The sequence below is a fragment of the Sylvia atricapilla genome, chromosome 11 (assembly GCF_009819655.1).
Source record: "Sylvia atricapilla isolate bSylAtr1 chromosome 11, bSylAtr1.pri, whole genome shotgun sequence".
Taxonomy (NCBI): domain Eukaryota; kingdom Metazoa; phylum Chordata; class Aves; order Passeriformes; family Sylviidae; genus Sylvia; species Sylvia atricapilla.
In genome coordinates, this window is record NC_089150.1 from 1990203 (window position 1) to 2006610 (window position 16408).

A 16408-nucleotide genomic window follows, 5' to 3' on the forward strand; every position below is an offset into this window, starting at 1 on the left:
AACCACCTTGAGAAAGCTTTTTGGAAGCTTGGAAAAACTTGGAAAATGGATTAATTTTTTTTTTTTTTTTCTGCTTGGCAGCTTAATCTTTTGGATGTTTGTTTTACCTTGCTCTGACAACTGGAGATGCAAACTGGGTTTGGCACTGCCCTGTGGATGCAGTGAGGTGGTCCTGGCAGTGACCAAGAGGGGTCAAACACTGGGAAAAGAACAGAAAAAGTTGGGAATCCCCCAGTGCTGTCACCCCCAGTGCTGTCACCCCCAGTGCTGCAAGGCCACCATGAGAGCAGGGACACTCACCTGGCCTTTGCTGCCACACTTTGTAATGGAAAGGTGAATTTCCACCTGAGAAACCTCCATGGGAATGCAGTTCCTGGGTCAAGGCAGGTGTGCCTGTGCAGCCAGAGCAGCCTGTGTGGGGGCTGTGCATGGCCAGTGTCCTCTGCACTGCTCCAAGGCACCTTATCTTGCTTTGCAAGTGACACTGCAGCGTTTGGGGCTGGAGGGAACCCCCTGGGATCAGCTCAGCATGGTGCTGACACACCAAGGTGGTGGTTGGATCCCTGTAGGGACCACTGGACTCGATCCTTGTGGGTCCTGTCCAACTCAGGATATTCTGTGATTCTCATCTGCCTCAGGACTTTATAAAACACCAGAAACTTCTGGATTTTGTAGGTTATCTAAGACAAAAGGTAGTTTGCTTGGGCACCTGGTATACAGTTAGAACCTGTGAGCAAAGCTGCTCCTTCTGTGCACTCAGGCACCACATTTCAGGATAAAACAGAGCTTCACCTGTGATTTTGACACTCCTGAGAGAGGGAATCCTGCTGGGATGGGTGGGATCTCCTGCTCCCCAGGACCTTGCCCCCATCCAAGGCTCTTTTTCAGGCTCTGGCATCAGCTGGCAGCATCTGCAGGAGGACAGCCAGGGAGTGTTTGTTCTTCCTGCCATGAGAGATTAAAGCTTAAGAGGGGGAAGAAAGAAAAAAAAAAAAAAAAAAGAGAAAAATGGCATAAACAGATAAACTTCCTCAATTGTACCGACAAAACAAACCAAACCAGCCTGGGAACAGAGAGTTTGCAAATGTGAAATCATTAAAGAGATGTGCCAAGGACAGCCTGGTGCTCTTTAGAGGCTGAGCTGCAATGAGCTGGGCTCCTCCTGGGTGGGCAACTCCAGAAATTCTGAAAATCCAAGGCCAATAGTGCAGCCTGGTTTTCTTTGCTCTCTGTTGTTCCATCTTAGATGATCTGGGCTTGAGACAGCCTCAGTTTCTGAATTATTTCCTTTTGTTCTGTGATCCACTGAGGGAGTTCCCAAATAAACCTCCTGCCCCAGACCTTTCACCTCCCTGGCTGTGGGCAGTGAAGTTCTCCTGGTCTTGCAGAATTCCTTCTAATTCCAATAAACCTCCTGTTCATGGAGCTGGGTTAAACATGTTAACAAAGAATAAAAAGAAAGGTTTCATCCAGCCAATAAGTTCTTTGGGAGGTGCCTAAAGAAATGGGAGTTCCCAAGTACTACAGACTAAAAATAATTATAATAAATGAGCCAGTTCTCATCTGGGTGAAGTGGCATTGCTCCATCAAAATTAATGTGGCTCATTAATAGAACATTTGTGCCTCCAGTGTATTTCCTCCATGTGCTTTTAATGGGTTTGAGGGGCACAACTTTAACGTTCTTAAAATCAGAATTTCATTGGTAAAAATCCTAAAAATGAGACTAAAGAGAATTCACTTGTTGGAATGTATTTTATGTCATGCCTTCAAGTGGCCTAATAAATAAATGAGGTTTCTACACGTAACTCCATTCCCATTTAGGGCAAGCTACTGCAGAGATGAATGCAATATATTTAAATGTATTTTGCATGTCAGGTCCTTGGTAATCCCAGGGTGGGTCCTCTTGGGGACAGGCAGGGCTGGATGGCTTTGGAGAACCAGCAGCCCCACTTTTACTCATGCTAGTAAATAAATCCAACCTGGTGTAAAGCAGGAGTAGTGCATTTCCCCGGGCAGGCTGCAGGTCCAGCCCACTCACCTTTAGTGCAGGGATCTCACATCCTGGAGAAGCCAAGGCTGCAGGATGAGGACAATCCCTGGCCGAGCTCCTCCTCATGGTCATGATGATTCCTGGAGTAAAATCCTCATTCCAGGCAGCAGGAGGGAAAAAGGAATTTATCCAGGACCCCAGGCCACGCCCAGGGCTGTGTCATCACCAGATCTCCAGCCCCTAACTCACAGCACAGAATTATTCATTCCTCTTTTTCTTTTTTCCCTCCCAACCCCCTCATTCCTCCTGCCCAGCTCTTCCCTGCTGCCTCCAGGAGAGCAGCCCCAGGAGCTGCTCCTTGCCTGCCTCTGGAAATGGCAATTTCACTTTTCTTTTTAGAAACGGAATTGTGCTACTGGGCCTGTTTATTTTTCTGCTTCATTGATTGCAAAGTGCGGCATCGCTCCTTGCAAAGAGAGCACCGTTCAACTCCTGCCCCTGAAAGGATCAGAAATGTGGCTTGGGTGGATTTAGAGGTTTCAAGTTGTGCTCCCCAAAATCCTCAGGAATCCCCAGGATGAGCAGAGGCAGTGCCTGGAAGGGCTTTGCTCCAGCCACAGGGTCAGAGATGCTCCAACAGCACCAGCCCCAGGAGCCTGGACTGCTCACAGCTCTACAAAACAAACCCTAAATTCACTGCTCACATTTTTTTGGTCAGTTTTGGGAGTAGAATCACACCAGAGGTGCATAAATACATTTTTTTTTTTGTACCTTCACAAAGTTTTGATTTAAAGCAACTCTTGTATCTTCACATCAGTGGCAGTCTCAGCAGGCTCTCAGGGGAAATTTCTCACTGGGCAGAGCAAAGAGTGGAGGAAAAAGGCTCCTGGAAGACAGGTATCTTTACAAATGACAGAATATTTATTACCAATACCTTTAAAAAAAGATTACATCTGCTAGATCACTGATAAATATCATTTACACTGGGGAGAAAACTACAGAAGCTTTTTTTTTTTTTTTTTTTAGATTTCATTTTTCTTGGTTTTGTGGATTTTTTTAAAGGTTTTTTCTTATTTTATTTATTTTTTTACATAGAAGTAACCATATCAAACTAAGAAAGGAACACAGCTTGAAATACTGACAATATTTCTCTGGTCAACACCCCTGACTTTTACACAAGTGGAATCCTGATTATGAGTTACTGAATAAATATATTTAGAAGGTCTAAAAGTTAACTGTAGTATTTTGTAAGCAAAAAAGACAAGTTACAGGCAAATTCAAGCTATCAGGAGAGAAAAAATAAAATAAAATAAAATAAATAAATACCACTGCAGAGCATCGAAAGTTGAAAATTGTGTAGAAAATTCCGTTGCCTTTTCCAGCGTTATCCCGTCTGAACTTACAAAATTCCCCGTAGTAACAAACAGTCTTTCTCTTGAGAAGAATTATTCCGGTGTGGATATTTCTGGTGTGACTCTGTTCTGCCTCCAGGCGTCTGGGCAGAGGTTGTGAGGAAAGGCAAACTTCCAGCAGGGATCCCGTGAGAGATCCCCACTTTTCCATGGATAACCCGGAGCCGGGGCAGCTCCCGCTCATTCCCAAGTGTTCTCTGGAGAGTGGAGTTCCCAAGGACGAGCAGTTGTGTCCCAAAGAACGAGCCCAGAGCAGCTTTGTGTCTCAGAGTGTTCTGATTTCCTTGGAATGAACCCCCCAGACCGTGAGGGATTTCCTTGGAACGAGATCTCCGGAGGGTTGAGCTGGGTGTGCACCCACGGTGACGTTCCCGTTGTGTCACCGCAGGCAGAGGTCACAGCTTTGCAGCATCTTCCTTCTCCCACCCAATTAGATGCTCATTATAATCAAGACAAAGCAATTCCACAGCCCCCTCCTCGCTGCGCCATGCTGGAACCTTGGCTACGTGTCCTGTAGTCCACAACCAACCGAATAAACCCACGTGGGTTTTTCCAAAATTCTGCTTTTCTGAGGGTTTTGAGTTTGTCCTGCTCAGAGCTCTGGGCAGAAGGTGTGTTGGGAGCACTGGGTTCAGCAGCTGGAGCTGCCAGTGCCACTGAGCCTGGTACAGCCCGGGTCTGTCACACTGGACAGTCAGCTCCAGCCAATTTGCCAAGAGCAACTTGGAACTCTCCGTCGTCAAAGGAAAAAATCCCAAACAAGATTTTCGTGATAATGTCGTCCATAGCATTTTCTCATAGCAGAGGGGGGAAAAAAAAATTAATATCTACATCATATGTTAACTTTAAAAAATTCTATAAAACACTAAATATATAATAAAAAATATGCATATAAGGACATATGTAAACTGCTTTGGTAACATCGTATTACAGATGTTTTCAGTGCATTGCAGAGTTTCCAAGGAAACTTCAGACAAAGCTATATTTGCTTTGAGGAAGTACTGTATAATGCCATTCCTAAAGAAGCATAAACATTTTTTTTTTTTTCCAGTAGTAAGATGTACTCAAACCACAATATTACTTAGTACTGGGTGTCTCCAAAACAACTAGCTAAATGTTGCTTATATTGTAAAGAAGAAGTCCTCGGTGTCATTGTTGTCATAAACTGGAGCGGGCTGTGAGGGAGATCATGATTGTGCTGAGGGCTGACAGGGTGCAGGCGCTGGAGGTGGACGAGCCCGAGCCTCTGGCGTAGGCATCTGAGAGGGGAGAGGGGGAAAAGGAGCCAGAGGTGAGCAGAGAACAGTCCCTGAGCTCTTCCTTAACCCACCTCCCCCAAGGGTTAAATTCCCTTCCCTCCAGGCACATTCTCCTCCCCGTCAGGGTCACCTCTCCAGCTGGATTTTGGGTTTCAGTTCCTGCCCTCGTTGTGCTGAGGCTCCTCTCACAGTGCTATTGCTCCACACGCTGCCTGCTTATCAGTATTTGGTATTTTTGGACAATTGCACCATATTCCAGCTGTTCCTTGTGTCTCCCATCCCAGAGGAGCCGTGTGCCTGCTCTGTGACCCCTCCTGGGCTGGAGCCAAATGGGAGCTGGCGTGTTCCAGCTCCCCTTCCCTCTCCTGTGCTGCTGATTAAATTCCTCTGCATGGTTTACACAACCATGCTGGAGAGAACTCTGCTCTCACTCAGGGCATTTTTTACATTGCTGTAATTTTAATGCCATATTCCTGCATTGCAGAGGCTCCTGATTTAATGCAGCTTATAAACCGGGACATTATTAATGGAAGATGGGACACGGAGATTTTGCAAAAGCCATGTTGTGTAATAAAACACTCCTTGTGCTTGTTCTTCTACACCACCTCATTTCCCTGAATAAATATTTATGCATCCAGCACACAATGGGATATGGCTGTACAGTAACCTTACAGATTGAGAAGCCTGTGCATCCTGTATTTTGTTACAGTGAATTGCAGGGAAACAACACATTCAGTGCAGGGAACGGAGAGGGGAAAGTGTCTGGAAACCTTAAATACAAACAGAACTACTTAGGAGGGCGTTTGTTACTGGCTGAATCTCGCTTTTGGGAAGAGATCAGATGTGGGGGCAGGAATATCTGCTGCTGGGAGCCCGTGGCACAGAGGCCAGTCCCTCCCCATCCTTACTGGAAATCTTTGGGATTCGGATCTGCTCGCTGCTGCTGCCGTCGCCGCCGTCGCTGAAGGGTTTGATCTCGATGATGTAATCCTCCTCAAAGGGCAGGGACAGCTCCACTGAGGTTTTATTGGTCTCTATCACAGACGTGCTGCTCTGCCTGTTCCACCTGTACAAAACCTGCGGCCGAGGGAGAGAGAACGGGAGGCAGAAAGGGCAGAGCTGCCCCTTGTCCTCAGAGCTGTCCACCTCCTCAGAGGTGCTGCTGCTGCTCTTTTCCTGCCCCTGATGCTCAGGCAGGGTCTGGTCACACAGGGGACACGTGGGATTTGCTGGGGACACCAGCACAGAGGTGGCAGTGCCTGGGCAGGGGGGTGACACTGGCAGGAGGATGATCATTGCTAATCAGCAGTGCCCAGCATGGCACTGGTACCTGCTGGAGCCCTCAGAGAAACCTTCACCTTGGCCAAGCTAAAATAAACCCTTACAAAATAAAATCTTCTTTACAGAGGTCAGAAACTCCTTATTATGCTTCTTCTGGAAACCGAGTTGGGATATTTGATGCAAGTGCCACCAATGGTTTCCCAGAATAAATGACTTTTGTGAATGACCTTCTGAGCTGTGGGAGTTGCACTAATTTATATCATAAATTGTGGCATAACATGCAAGACTTCTAGGCAAAAAGAAGAGAACCAGGCAATGTTTTGCTGTGATTCAGGAAAGAAATCCATGTGGCTGTGCTATCCTTACAGTAAGTTAAAGGAGAACGTTTTAGAAACCCTCTAGATGCTTCTCCAGGGTGATGAGTCTCCCTCCCCCTCTTTCAACTGACTCCTTAATTTGCATTTCAGACCTAAAATATGTAGTGAAAAGCCGGTCCAGATTGCTGAGGTTCATCTGAGGTTTGGACTAGAAACCCTGAGGAATCACTTATTTTTTATGAGCTCCTACAGAGCACCAAAGACACTCAAAAGTTGGTGCAGGAGTTGAGGGGAGCTGGCACAGGCTCACCAAGCTGCTGGCATTCCAGGCTGGGAATAAACCATGGAGCAAGGCCAGCTCCTTCACTGGCTCAGGCTCTGGTGGGAAATGTTTGCACAACTCCAACCCCAAGGCAACGTCTTTTTGGGCTAAATGAAACCCTTGTGGAAGGTGATGGAGCTGAACTCTTCCCAAGGTTTCTCTCTAGTTAAATTATGTCCTATTAAAACTGCTTCTAATGAGGATTCTCTTTCTTTTCCTCTTGGCTTGGCTTTCTGAAGGAAATGGGAGCTATTAAAAAAAAAAAAAAAAGGTATTTTATTTATCTGCAATTAAGGAGCCAAGTGCAGCCTTGGGGAAGTTTCCAGGGAAGGCAGGAGCAAAGTCCTGCAGGTGGGAGCCGCAGGGAAAATGTGCTCACCTCCACAGGCGTGGCTCTGGCTTTGGAGGAATGCCCCAGATCTGACCTGGGAAATCACACAAGTCCCATGGAAATACTCACTTTGTAGCCTCTCACTTCTGACTCGTTGTCCAAGGCTTTCACCTGGTCCCAGTTCAGGATGATCTTGGAGTCGGAGGAATTCCACACGATGTTCCCGGGGGGCTGACTCGGTGCTACACCAAAAAAGAGACAGCACCACGTTACTGAGGAGAATCAGCTCCCCGCTGGATCCCCTCCAGTGCCACCGGGGCTTCCAGCAGCACGGCTGAGCCTGCCCAGAGCCTGTCCCTCAGGAAAACTAACGAGCTGCTTCACTGCTCTGTGTCCTCGAGGTCACGGGAGGTGTGACACGACACGGGGCTTGAAATGAAAAAAGGATTCAGTCAGTTGCTCAACATGCCTGAGACCAGAGGACGAAAAAGCCCTCTTGAACACTGAGATAAATATTTAATTTGCCTGCACAGCTGTGATTTCGGTTTTGCATGCTCTGCTTACTTAACACCGGGAAAGAACCTCACGATAAAAAAAAAAAAAAAATTAAAAAAAAATCAAATAAAAAGGCTGAGCCTGGTAAATCTGCACAAAAACCTGGCAAGGAGAAGTCTGACAACTCCTTCAGACTCGGGAGAGCCGGGAAACGAGAGAGGGGAGCAGTGGCTGGACCCTGCCGGGGTGTCCCTGCCAACACTCACGTGGCTTTTTGGTGGTGACGTTGACGGCGGCGCTGGAGGGGCCGGTGCCCGCCGTGTTGTAGGCCCTGACTGCCAGGTGGTAGAGGGCATTGCCCCTCAGGTTGCTGACTTTGGTGGAGGTCTGGTTGCCCACCGTCCGGATCCTTCTGGCGTTCTCCTCCTTCTCGTCGTGCCGCCAGCAGCGCACCTGGGAGCCAGAGCGGGGCTTGTGGCAGTGCCCAGCCCCAGAGGGGATGGCAGCACCCCTCTGCTCCTGTCACCCACCCAGATCTGCTCCCTGAACAGCTCCTGCTCCCTGCCACCAGCCCTGGCCCTGCTGGGGACCAGCCTGGCTCCAGTGCTCCCTCCCCAAGCCTGGCCGTGGCAGCACCATCAGGGAACGCTCCATTCCCAGCCACATCCCACACAGAAAGGTGGAATTTGTAACCTTCTGAGAGAAAGGTGGAATTTTTAACTGTGTGAGAAAAAAGTGGAATTTGTAACCTTCTGAGAGAAAGGTGGAATTTTTAACCTTGTGAGAGAAATCTCTGTGCACTAAAGAGGAGCACATCCACTTGAGGAACACACCCGTGGCAGGAGGAGCGGCACGAGGACATCTCTGTGTCCCCTCAAGGCTTGCTGCTGAAAGGACCCCGCACTCTGTTTCCCATACCTCATATCCCTGTATTCTTCCTTTGTGCTGGTTCTCCCACGGGGGAGCCCAAGAAACTTCGACGTCTGAGGCAGAAAGGCTTCTGGCCAAAACAGTGGTGGGGGCTCTCGTTGGCTCTGGGCAGTTCAAAACAGAAGTGAGACTTTTCAGTTCTATGTTCAATTAGTCCTGAACGTCGGGGGATTTATTTTCCTCATTGCACAGGGAAGGAGGCAATCACATGTCCACGTTTCAAACCCATGGCCTGTCAGCCTGGGCAGGGCCTCTCCCCCAGAAATAATAAGATGTCATTACTAAACTCAGCCCAGGATACCACGTACTGTAATTAGGACAAGCGGGAACATTTCCTAATCAGCGGCCATTAATTCACACAAAACCTCGGCGGAATTCTCCCCAGATTACACGTCGCTTCCTCATTAATATCAGAAGATTTCATTACCATTAACTCCATTCTAACCACCACGAGGAGAATCAATCACGGCCGGCCATTTGTTACAAATCACAAGGAGCTATCAAAGGACGTGTCAAGGTGGAGACCAAACCCTCTGAAGACCCTGCAGCAGGGCACAGGGGGGACAGAGCAGGCGGGGAGGGCTCATCTTTACCTTCCTCAGCAGAGTAGACCACGGTGACGGGGCTGAAGGAGCCCTCTCCCTTGTTGTTGTAGACGCCCACCTTGACCTCGTAGGGCGAGAAGGGCGGCAGGCTCTCGTTGCGGAACACGTAACGGGCAGCATCTGCAGAGGCCACCACCGTCTGCATCCAGCTGACCGTGCCCTGGGGACGGAAGGCCACCACGTAGCCAAAGCCACCCCCGTTCTGCAGCTCCTCGGGCACCGTCTGTGGGCAGGGACAAACAGAGGTTGCTGACCTCACCCGGCTGTACCCCGAGGAGTCCTCTTTCGTTCAGAGGGCTTGATGATCTCAGAGGGTTTTTTTCCAGCCTAGCTGAAATGCTGTGATTCTGTGATTGAGTCTGTGATTGATTCTGTGACTGATTCTGTGATTGATTCTGTGACTGATTCTGTGATTTTGTGATTCTGTGATTTTGAGATTCTGTGATCCTGTGATTCTGCGATGATTCTGAGATTTTGCAGGTCTATGATTCTGTGATGATTCTGTGATGATTCTGAGATTCTGTGATTTTGTGACTATGTGGTTCTATGATTCTGTGATTTTATGATGATTCTGTGATTCTGAGAATCTATGAATCTGTGATTTTGGAATTCTGTGTTGATTCTGTGATTCTGAGATTCTGTGATGATTCTGTGATGATTCTGAGAATCTATGAATCTGTGATTTTGGAATTCTGTGTTGATTCTGTGATTCTGAGATTCTGTGATGATTCTGAGATTCTGTGATTCTGTGATGATTCTGAGATTCTGTGATTCTGTGATGATTCTGTGAACACAGCACTGCAGACAGAGGTGCAGTTGGTCCTACACCACATCCAACCTGAATTCATCCCCTCCTGCCTGCACCGGAGCTTTTCTGCTCCATGAAACGGGAAGCAGCACCTCCAGGAGACACATCTCCTAAAGCTAATTTCCCTTCCCTCCCTGACTAGATGGGGCCCCCATTGCTGATGTAACTTTAGGCTTTGGGAAGGTTTTTGGGATTTTTGGAATTTTTAGAATTGAGGTTTGCTGGGGTGAAGCAAGGACACAGCTCCTGCTTCCCCAACACACGTGCAGCTGCTCTCAGGCCTTTGGGATCTCACTGAGGCCCCAAAGAACTCACCCTGGACACACTGACACTTCCTACTCTGAGGCTTGCAGCCCCTAAAAAGCTGCACTAAACCCAAAGGTTCCAGTGTTAAAACAATCCATCATTATGGGCTGCCCTCCCTGAGATGTCCACGGAGCTTCAGCGCGGCTTGCTGCTGGTGACCGCATCCTACTCTGTGTTGTAAGGCTCACATAAAGAAAAGGCCTCTGGACATTTAAACCAGTAAAAGCCACTCTTCTATCAAAGTACAAATTGTATTTTGTGCAAATTACATCTCAAACCAATGGCTGATGTTCCGGCCGTGTGTGTTTTTGAAACATAATGCAGCATCTTTAGGAGACACGGCGTAACTAATTAGTCCAACAGAGGAGGAAATTTAGCACATTGAGCTGTGTGGTGAGGACAAAAACCCATTTATAGGATTTTAATAACCTCAGAAATATCTCTGGCGATTCATCCCGCCAGCTTGGTCAGAAATAGTGCTAAATGGAAGCGTTAGCATGTCTAGTGGAGTTCATTATTAGGAGAAATATGCCAGCTGCATCGCATCACAACACGAAAATATGAGCAGACAAATGACTAAAGTTCTAACCCCGTCTGCCTTAAGGAATATTAAACATTTCTCATCTCTGCAGCTCCTCTCACTGGCTGCCATCAGCAGCAGGGAAAGCCAGCCTGCCTTGTGCTGTGTTGGCTGCCTGATATCCCAGGGAGGAGGAGGAGGAGGAGGAGGGAGGAAGCTGGGAGCCAGCACAGCAATTCTCCACCAGGTCAGGATGTTCCAAACCTGTTTTATCCCTCGGGTGGCCCCTGGCCATTCACATTTTGCCCTGGGGATGTGCTGGGAGGCAGGGAGAGCTGAGCTGGTGGCAAATCCTGCTCCCCCATGGTCCCTGCTCCCCATTTCCTTGGGGCTGGGGTGGGCCCATCCTTTTGCTCCATCTGCTCAGCTGGGCTGCTTTTTTCATCACACAATCTGGGCTTTTTTTTTTTACTGCCAACCCTTTGAAAAGCACACAAGGCAGGAGTGAGACTCACCTCCCAGGTAATGACCAGCTCAGACTTGCTGCCTCCACCTCCACTGACATTAGCTGGGGTCACCTCAGGGACTGCAAAAGAAAAAAAAAAAATAAAAAGATGGATGTGACAGCTTTAAAACCCAAACCCCACATGGAGATGGAACAGAGCTGTGCAGCAACAGGACACTGCTGCCTTCCCCTGCTGGTGCCAGGAGCTGTTAAAATGACTAATTTGCCATGGCAAACAGCACATTAAAAGCATGTCAATAATAGTACATTAAAAGTGTGTCAATTAACTCGTGTATTCAGTCTCTAATTGTTTAGTTTAAACATTTGTCCTCCATTAAAAGAGGTCTTTGACTTGTTTTTCCTGTTTCATATTCAATTCCTCTACGGGCTCCAAGAGAACAGAGGAGGCGCCTGCCAAGGCTTCCCTGTGGGAGCTGACAGTGGTCAGAACACGGATTCTCAGGCTCCAGGCAGTGCCTTGAGTCCTGTGGGCAAGCCAAGGACCAAACCCTCTCAGTCTGGCCTGGGGAATGGTGAGGAGGAACCCAAAACAATCCCAATAAACAATCCCTGTAGATCTCCTCCTCCTGACACTTGGTGTTTTTCCAACTTGTTTAGTGGTAGAGATGTTTACAGAGAGGTGATGCCCTAAAAGACCAACCCTATTCACTGTACCCAACCACTGTATAAAAAGAATCTGTCTTGAAATAAACTTTTCTCTCAGCCCCCTGAAGAAATCAGAGTTCTGCATGAGCTACACGGATCGTAACGACACTTCCCCACAACTGAGGCATCTCTTGGCACTTACTGCCCCAAGATTTGCCCCTCAGCCCCTCTGCCCAGCACCACTTACGAGCCTCCTCAGTCCTCCTCTTCTCCGAGGGCCTGCTGGGCTCCCCGATGCCGATCAGGTTGGCGGCCACCACTCGGAACTCGTACTCCACCCACGGGTTCAGCCCCACCACCGTGGCTGTGAACGTCCTGCCATCGATGAGCTCTGGAACTGGGGGTGCAAGGAAACCCACTGGGATGTTAAAAACTGCTGGGGAAAAGGCACAAGAAAACCTTGTTCCCCATCACTGTGGCTGTGAATGTCCTGACACAGATGAGCTCTGGAATTGGGCAAGCAAGGAAACCCACTGGGATGTTAAAAACTGCTGGGAAAAGGCACAGGGAAATCTTGTTCCCTGTCACTGTGGCTGTGAATGTCCTGACACAGATGAGCTCTGGAACTGGGGGTGCAAGGAAATCCATTGGGATGTTAAAATACTAATGGGAAAAAAGGCACAGGGAAATCTTGTTCCCCACCACTGTGGCTGTGAATGTCCTGACATCGATGAGCTCTGGAATTGGGCAAGCAAGGAAACCCAATGGGATGTTATAAAAACTACTGGGGAAAGGCACAGGGAAATCTCATTTCCTTAAAGACGAGGGTTTAACATCAATACCAAGGAGGATTGATAAACTTTCTTTCATCTTTCCAACATTTTGCCAGAGAGGCAGCATTAAACCCCTGTGCTTTTAGCCCAGAAATTCCTGCCCTTGAAGAGTTTCTCCAAAATTGCCACACTTTGGAAGCAAAGTGTCAAGACAACAGGTTTGGAGGGTCTTTAGTTTTCTCTTTTTAAAACACACTGTTGTCTCTGTTTAACGGTTGCTGGAACAAAATTAACCTCTGACGGAATGAGGAATCACATCATGGGATTTTTCCCTCTATCAGGAAAATAATTCTCCTTAAAGATAGGCGAGATGACACGGTCTGTCCCTGAGGGATGTCTTTATAGACCACAATTACTGTTGTATATCTCCAGCACAGCAACAAGAGAGAGGAATTCATTCTGTTTCCCCTTAAACATTCATGAGAAAAATGGGTGAGTAATGGCACTGACTGCACCTTTAAATCTTTGGGTTGCCAAACCTGAAACTAGTTAATAAGAGCAGAGCTCTGCAGCCAGGGAAATTGCTTTTTACATCAGGGGCCAGGCTTGGTCCAAGCAGCCCCGTGTGGGTGCACAGGGGTGGGTTTGGCATCCTTGGAGCTCCCTGTGAGCCAGGGAAATGGCTTTTTTACATCAGAGCTGGTGCAAGCAGCCCCGTGTGGGTGCAGAGGGGTGGGTTTGGCATCCCTGGAGTTTGGCACCCAAGGAAATTGCTTCTCACATCAGAGCTGGTGCAAACAGCCCTGTGTGAGTGCAGAGGGGTGGGTTTGGCACCTCTGGAGCTCCCTGTGAGCCAGGGAAATTGCCTTTTCCATCAGGGGCCAGGCTTGGTCCAAGCAGCCCTGTGTGGTGGACCAGGGTGGGTTTGGCATCCTTGGAGCTCCCTGTGAGCCAGGGAAATGGCTTTTTTACATCAGAGCTGGTCCAAGCAGCCCCGTGTGGGTGCACAGGGGTGGGTTTGGCACCTCTAGAGCTCCCTGTGAGCCAGGGAAATGGCTTTTTACATCAGGGGCCAGAGCTACTTCTAGTGCCCCGTGTGGGTGCAGAGGGGTGGGTTTGGCATCCCTGGAGTTTGGCACCCAAGGAAGTGGCTTTTTTACATCAGAGCTGGTGCAAACAGCCCTGTGTGGGTGCAGAGGGGTGGGTTTGGCACCTCTAGAGCTCCCTGTGAGCCAGGGAAATTGCCTTTTCCATCAGGGGCCAGGCTTGGTCCAAGCAGCCCTGTGTGGGTGCAGAGGGGTGGGTTTGGCATTCTTGGAGCTCCCTGTGAGCCAGGGAAATGGCTTTTTTACATCAGAGCTGGTGCAAACATCCCTGTGTGGATGCAGAGGGTGGGTTTGGCATCCCTGGAGCTCCCTGTGAGCCAGGGAAATTGCCTTTTCCATCAGGGGCCAGGCTTGGTCCAAGCAGCCCTGTGTGGTGGACCAGGGTGGGTTTGGCATCCTTGGAGCTCCCTGAGGACCAGGAAAATGGCTTTTTTACATCAGAGCTGGTGCAAGCAGCCCCGTGCGGGTGCACAGGGGTGGGTTTGGCCCCCCTGGAGCTCCCTGGGCAGGCCCTTACCTGTGCTCACTGCCTGCCAGCCCACCGAGAAGGGCGTGCGTGCCTGCACCACGTACATGGTGATGGGGCTGTGGTTGTCTGGCCCCGGCCTCCAGGACAGCTGGGCCGTGGTGTCTGTCACCTCATCGATGGTCACAGCCTCGGGGGGACCTGGGGGACCTGGAGGGGTGCAGGAGAATCTCGGTGACGCGAGGGAGAGGCTCTGGGGTCATTGTCCCCTGTTGGGGACAGAGGTGAGGGGTCCCTGCAGGGCAGCTCCAGGTCTCTGTGCCCGCCTGGGATGGGAGCACCAGGGTGGGAGGGAGAGGAGGTTCTCTGGGGGGATTTAACCAGAGAAACTCTGCAGGGAGAGACCCCTCTGCTCCATCCCATGGCCACTGCTGCCATCTCAGAGAGTCCCACCATGGTTTGGGATGGAAGGGACCTTAAATCCCATCGTGTCCCACTCCTGCCATGGCAGGGACACCTCCCACTGTCCCAGGCTGCTCCAAGCCCTGTCCAGCCTGGCCTTGGACACTGCCAGGGTAGCCACAACTGCTCTGGGCAGTGTTTTACCACCCCTGATGTTTTCAGGGAGTGACAAGATCAGTACTTTCATCATCACCAAAGTCATTTCCCTGTGAGAATTTAATATTCCTCCTGTTTATTTGCACCAAGGGTAGCAGGGACAGAGCAGCACCCAAGTTTCCTCCCCCAAAGTTAACAAGCAGGAAAATATAAATCAGATTTCTCATAAGGACACAGACTCAGGCTAATTAATGACAGCTCTGTTAAAGTCAGACTTAACACATCACCTGTGCACAGTAATAAGGAGACCTCCACAGATCAGTGAAGTCACTAAATCATGTTTATTCTAACAAATAATAACATTTCTTGGCAGAAATGCTGCCAGTAGCTGGATGCTGCTCCTGCTGCACCGTTCAGGGCACAAATGAGCTCGGTGGTGCAGGACAGGCACCAGGGCTGTGTGGGCTGGGGCTGTTCTGGGAGCACCTCAAACACTTCACGTGAACCCCAGCGTGGGCTCAGAGCTTTTTTTCTCAGATTAATTACAAGATGCTGGGCTGTCTCTGAGCCCAGGGATTGCAGAAGGCAGGGAAAAAAAAATACAACAACCCTACAACACCACCAACAACAGCAGCAAAATTCAAATACCTCTTACAATCAGGTCTGCAGCAGCTGAGAGCTTGTCCACACTTGTTTGCACCATGCAGACGTATTTCCCTGCGTGCTTCAGCTGGATGCTCCTGATCATCAAATCACCAGCTGAATCCTGCTGATAAAGTGAGGGAAAAGTGGTTACAATTACGTTTTAATGAGCCCTAAACATCATTATCACATGAAGGACACTGTGGCTAATGGATTTACTTTGTGCTGGCTGATGAAAACATCAGCAGGGCAAGCCCTGGCCTGGTTAAAATGATGGGAGTCTGCCTGAAGGTGAGAGAAGGAGCATCCCTAAAATTCTGCCTCCTCAAGGAGCAGGGTGGAGGCTGTTGAGCACTTTCTCTGTTAAAACCATGTGACAGTGGTGACAGGTTCACTCTGATCCCTCCTTTTCTTCTCTGGATATCCAATTTTTACCCTCTCTGGCGTCCAGAGGCCCAAGTTGTGTCTCCATCTCCCCTGCAAGGGAAGCCCAGCCCAAATGTGGAGATCACCAGCAGTAGTTTCATGGCTTTGTGTCCCAGCCAGCATTCTGAGTGCCCAGCATTTTTGTGCTAAAGATCATGAGAACAGCACTCTCGGAGGAAATCTTGCATCACACACCAGCAGTAATTTGTTTTCCAAATGCCAAGTGCCATGTCTGATTAACTGTTGAATAGAACTAATTAGGTTTCTGGATGTGTTGGATGCTGAGAACCTCTCTCGATTTCTCTCCAGACACAAAGCATTTGATAGTTTGGAAATCTCAGAGGAACCTCGTGGTCGTGGCCTTTGGACTGAGGAGTAATATTAATAAAGTCTGTAATTTTAGCTCGGGGGGCCAGAGCAGGAGCAGCCACCCTGAAATGCTGCCGTGAGCCCTGGGCATCAATCTGTGAGTTCATCTTGTCATGATTTTTGTTAAAGGATAAGAGCAAGGCTTGGAACTTATATCTCCTTTTCCTTTCAGCATTAAATTTCTCTCCTGACAAATGAAAACATGAACTGTCACTGTGCCTGGGACCTGCTGCTCCCTAAAACCTCCCTCGGAGCAACAGGCAAAAAACCCTCCCCAGTTTTCTACCTTCTGCTGAAAATTTTCCATTTCTTCCCTCCTTTTTCTTGCTGCCTTCCCTAAATTCCTTCTGTCAGGGACCTTTTCCACATCACCCACTTTGT

General features: G+C 48.9%; 1 protein-coding gene across 1 annotated transcript in view; it reads right to left on the minus strand.

The window, feature by feature from the left end:
- Positions 1 to 3581: 3581 nt before the first annotated feature.
- Positions 3582 to 16408, minus strand: part of LOC136366238 (contactin-4) — a 129737-nt gene continuing 116910 nt past the window's right edge. Inside the window, exons 13-22 of the mRNA XM_066327159.1 lie at positions 15239 to 15359; positions 14084 to 14242; positions 11935 to 12084; positions 11092 to 11162; positions 8931 to 9165; positions 8326 to 8441; positions 7674 to 7860; positions 7042 to 7154; positions 5570 to 5738; positions 3582 to 4661 (exon numbers count right to left, since the gene is read on the minus strand). Coding sequence (XP_066183256.1) covers positions 4561 to 4661; positions 5570 to 5738; positions 7042 to 7154; positions 7674 to 7860; positions 8326 to 8441; positions 8931 to 9165; positions 11092 to 11162; positions 11935 to 12084; positions 14084 to 14242; positions 15239 to 15359 — 1422 coding nt within the window. The 3' untranslated portion in view covers positions 3582 to 4560. The remainder of the gene's footprint in view (positions 4662 to 5569; positions 5739 to 7041; positions 7155 to 7673; positions 7861 to 8325; positions 8442 to 8930; positions 9166 to 11091; positions 11163 to 11934; positions 12085 to 14083; positions 14243 to 15238; positions 15360 to 16408) is intronic.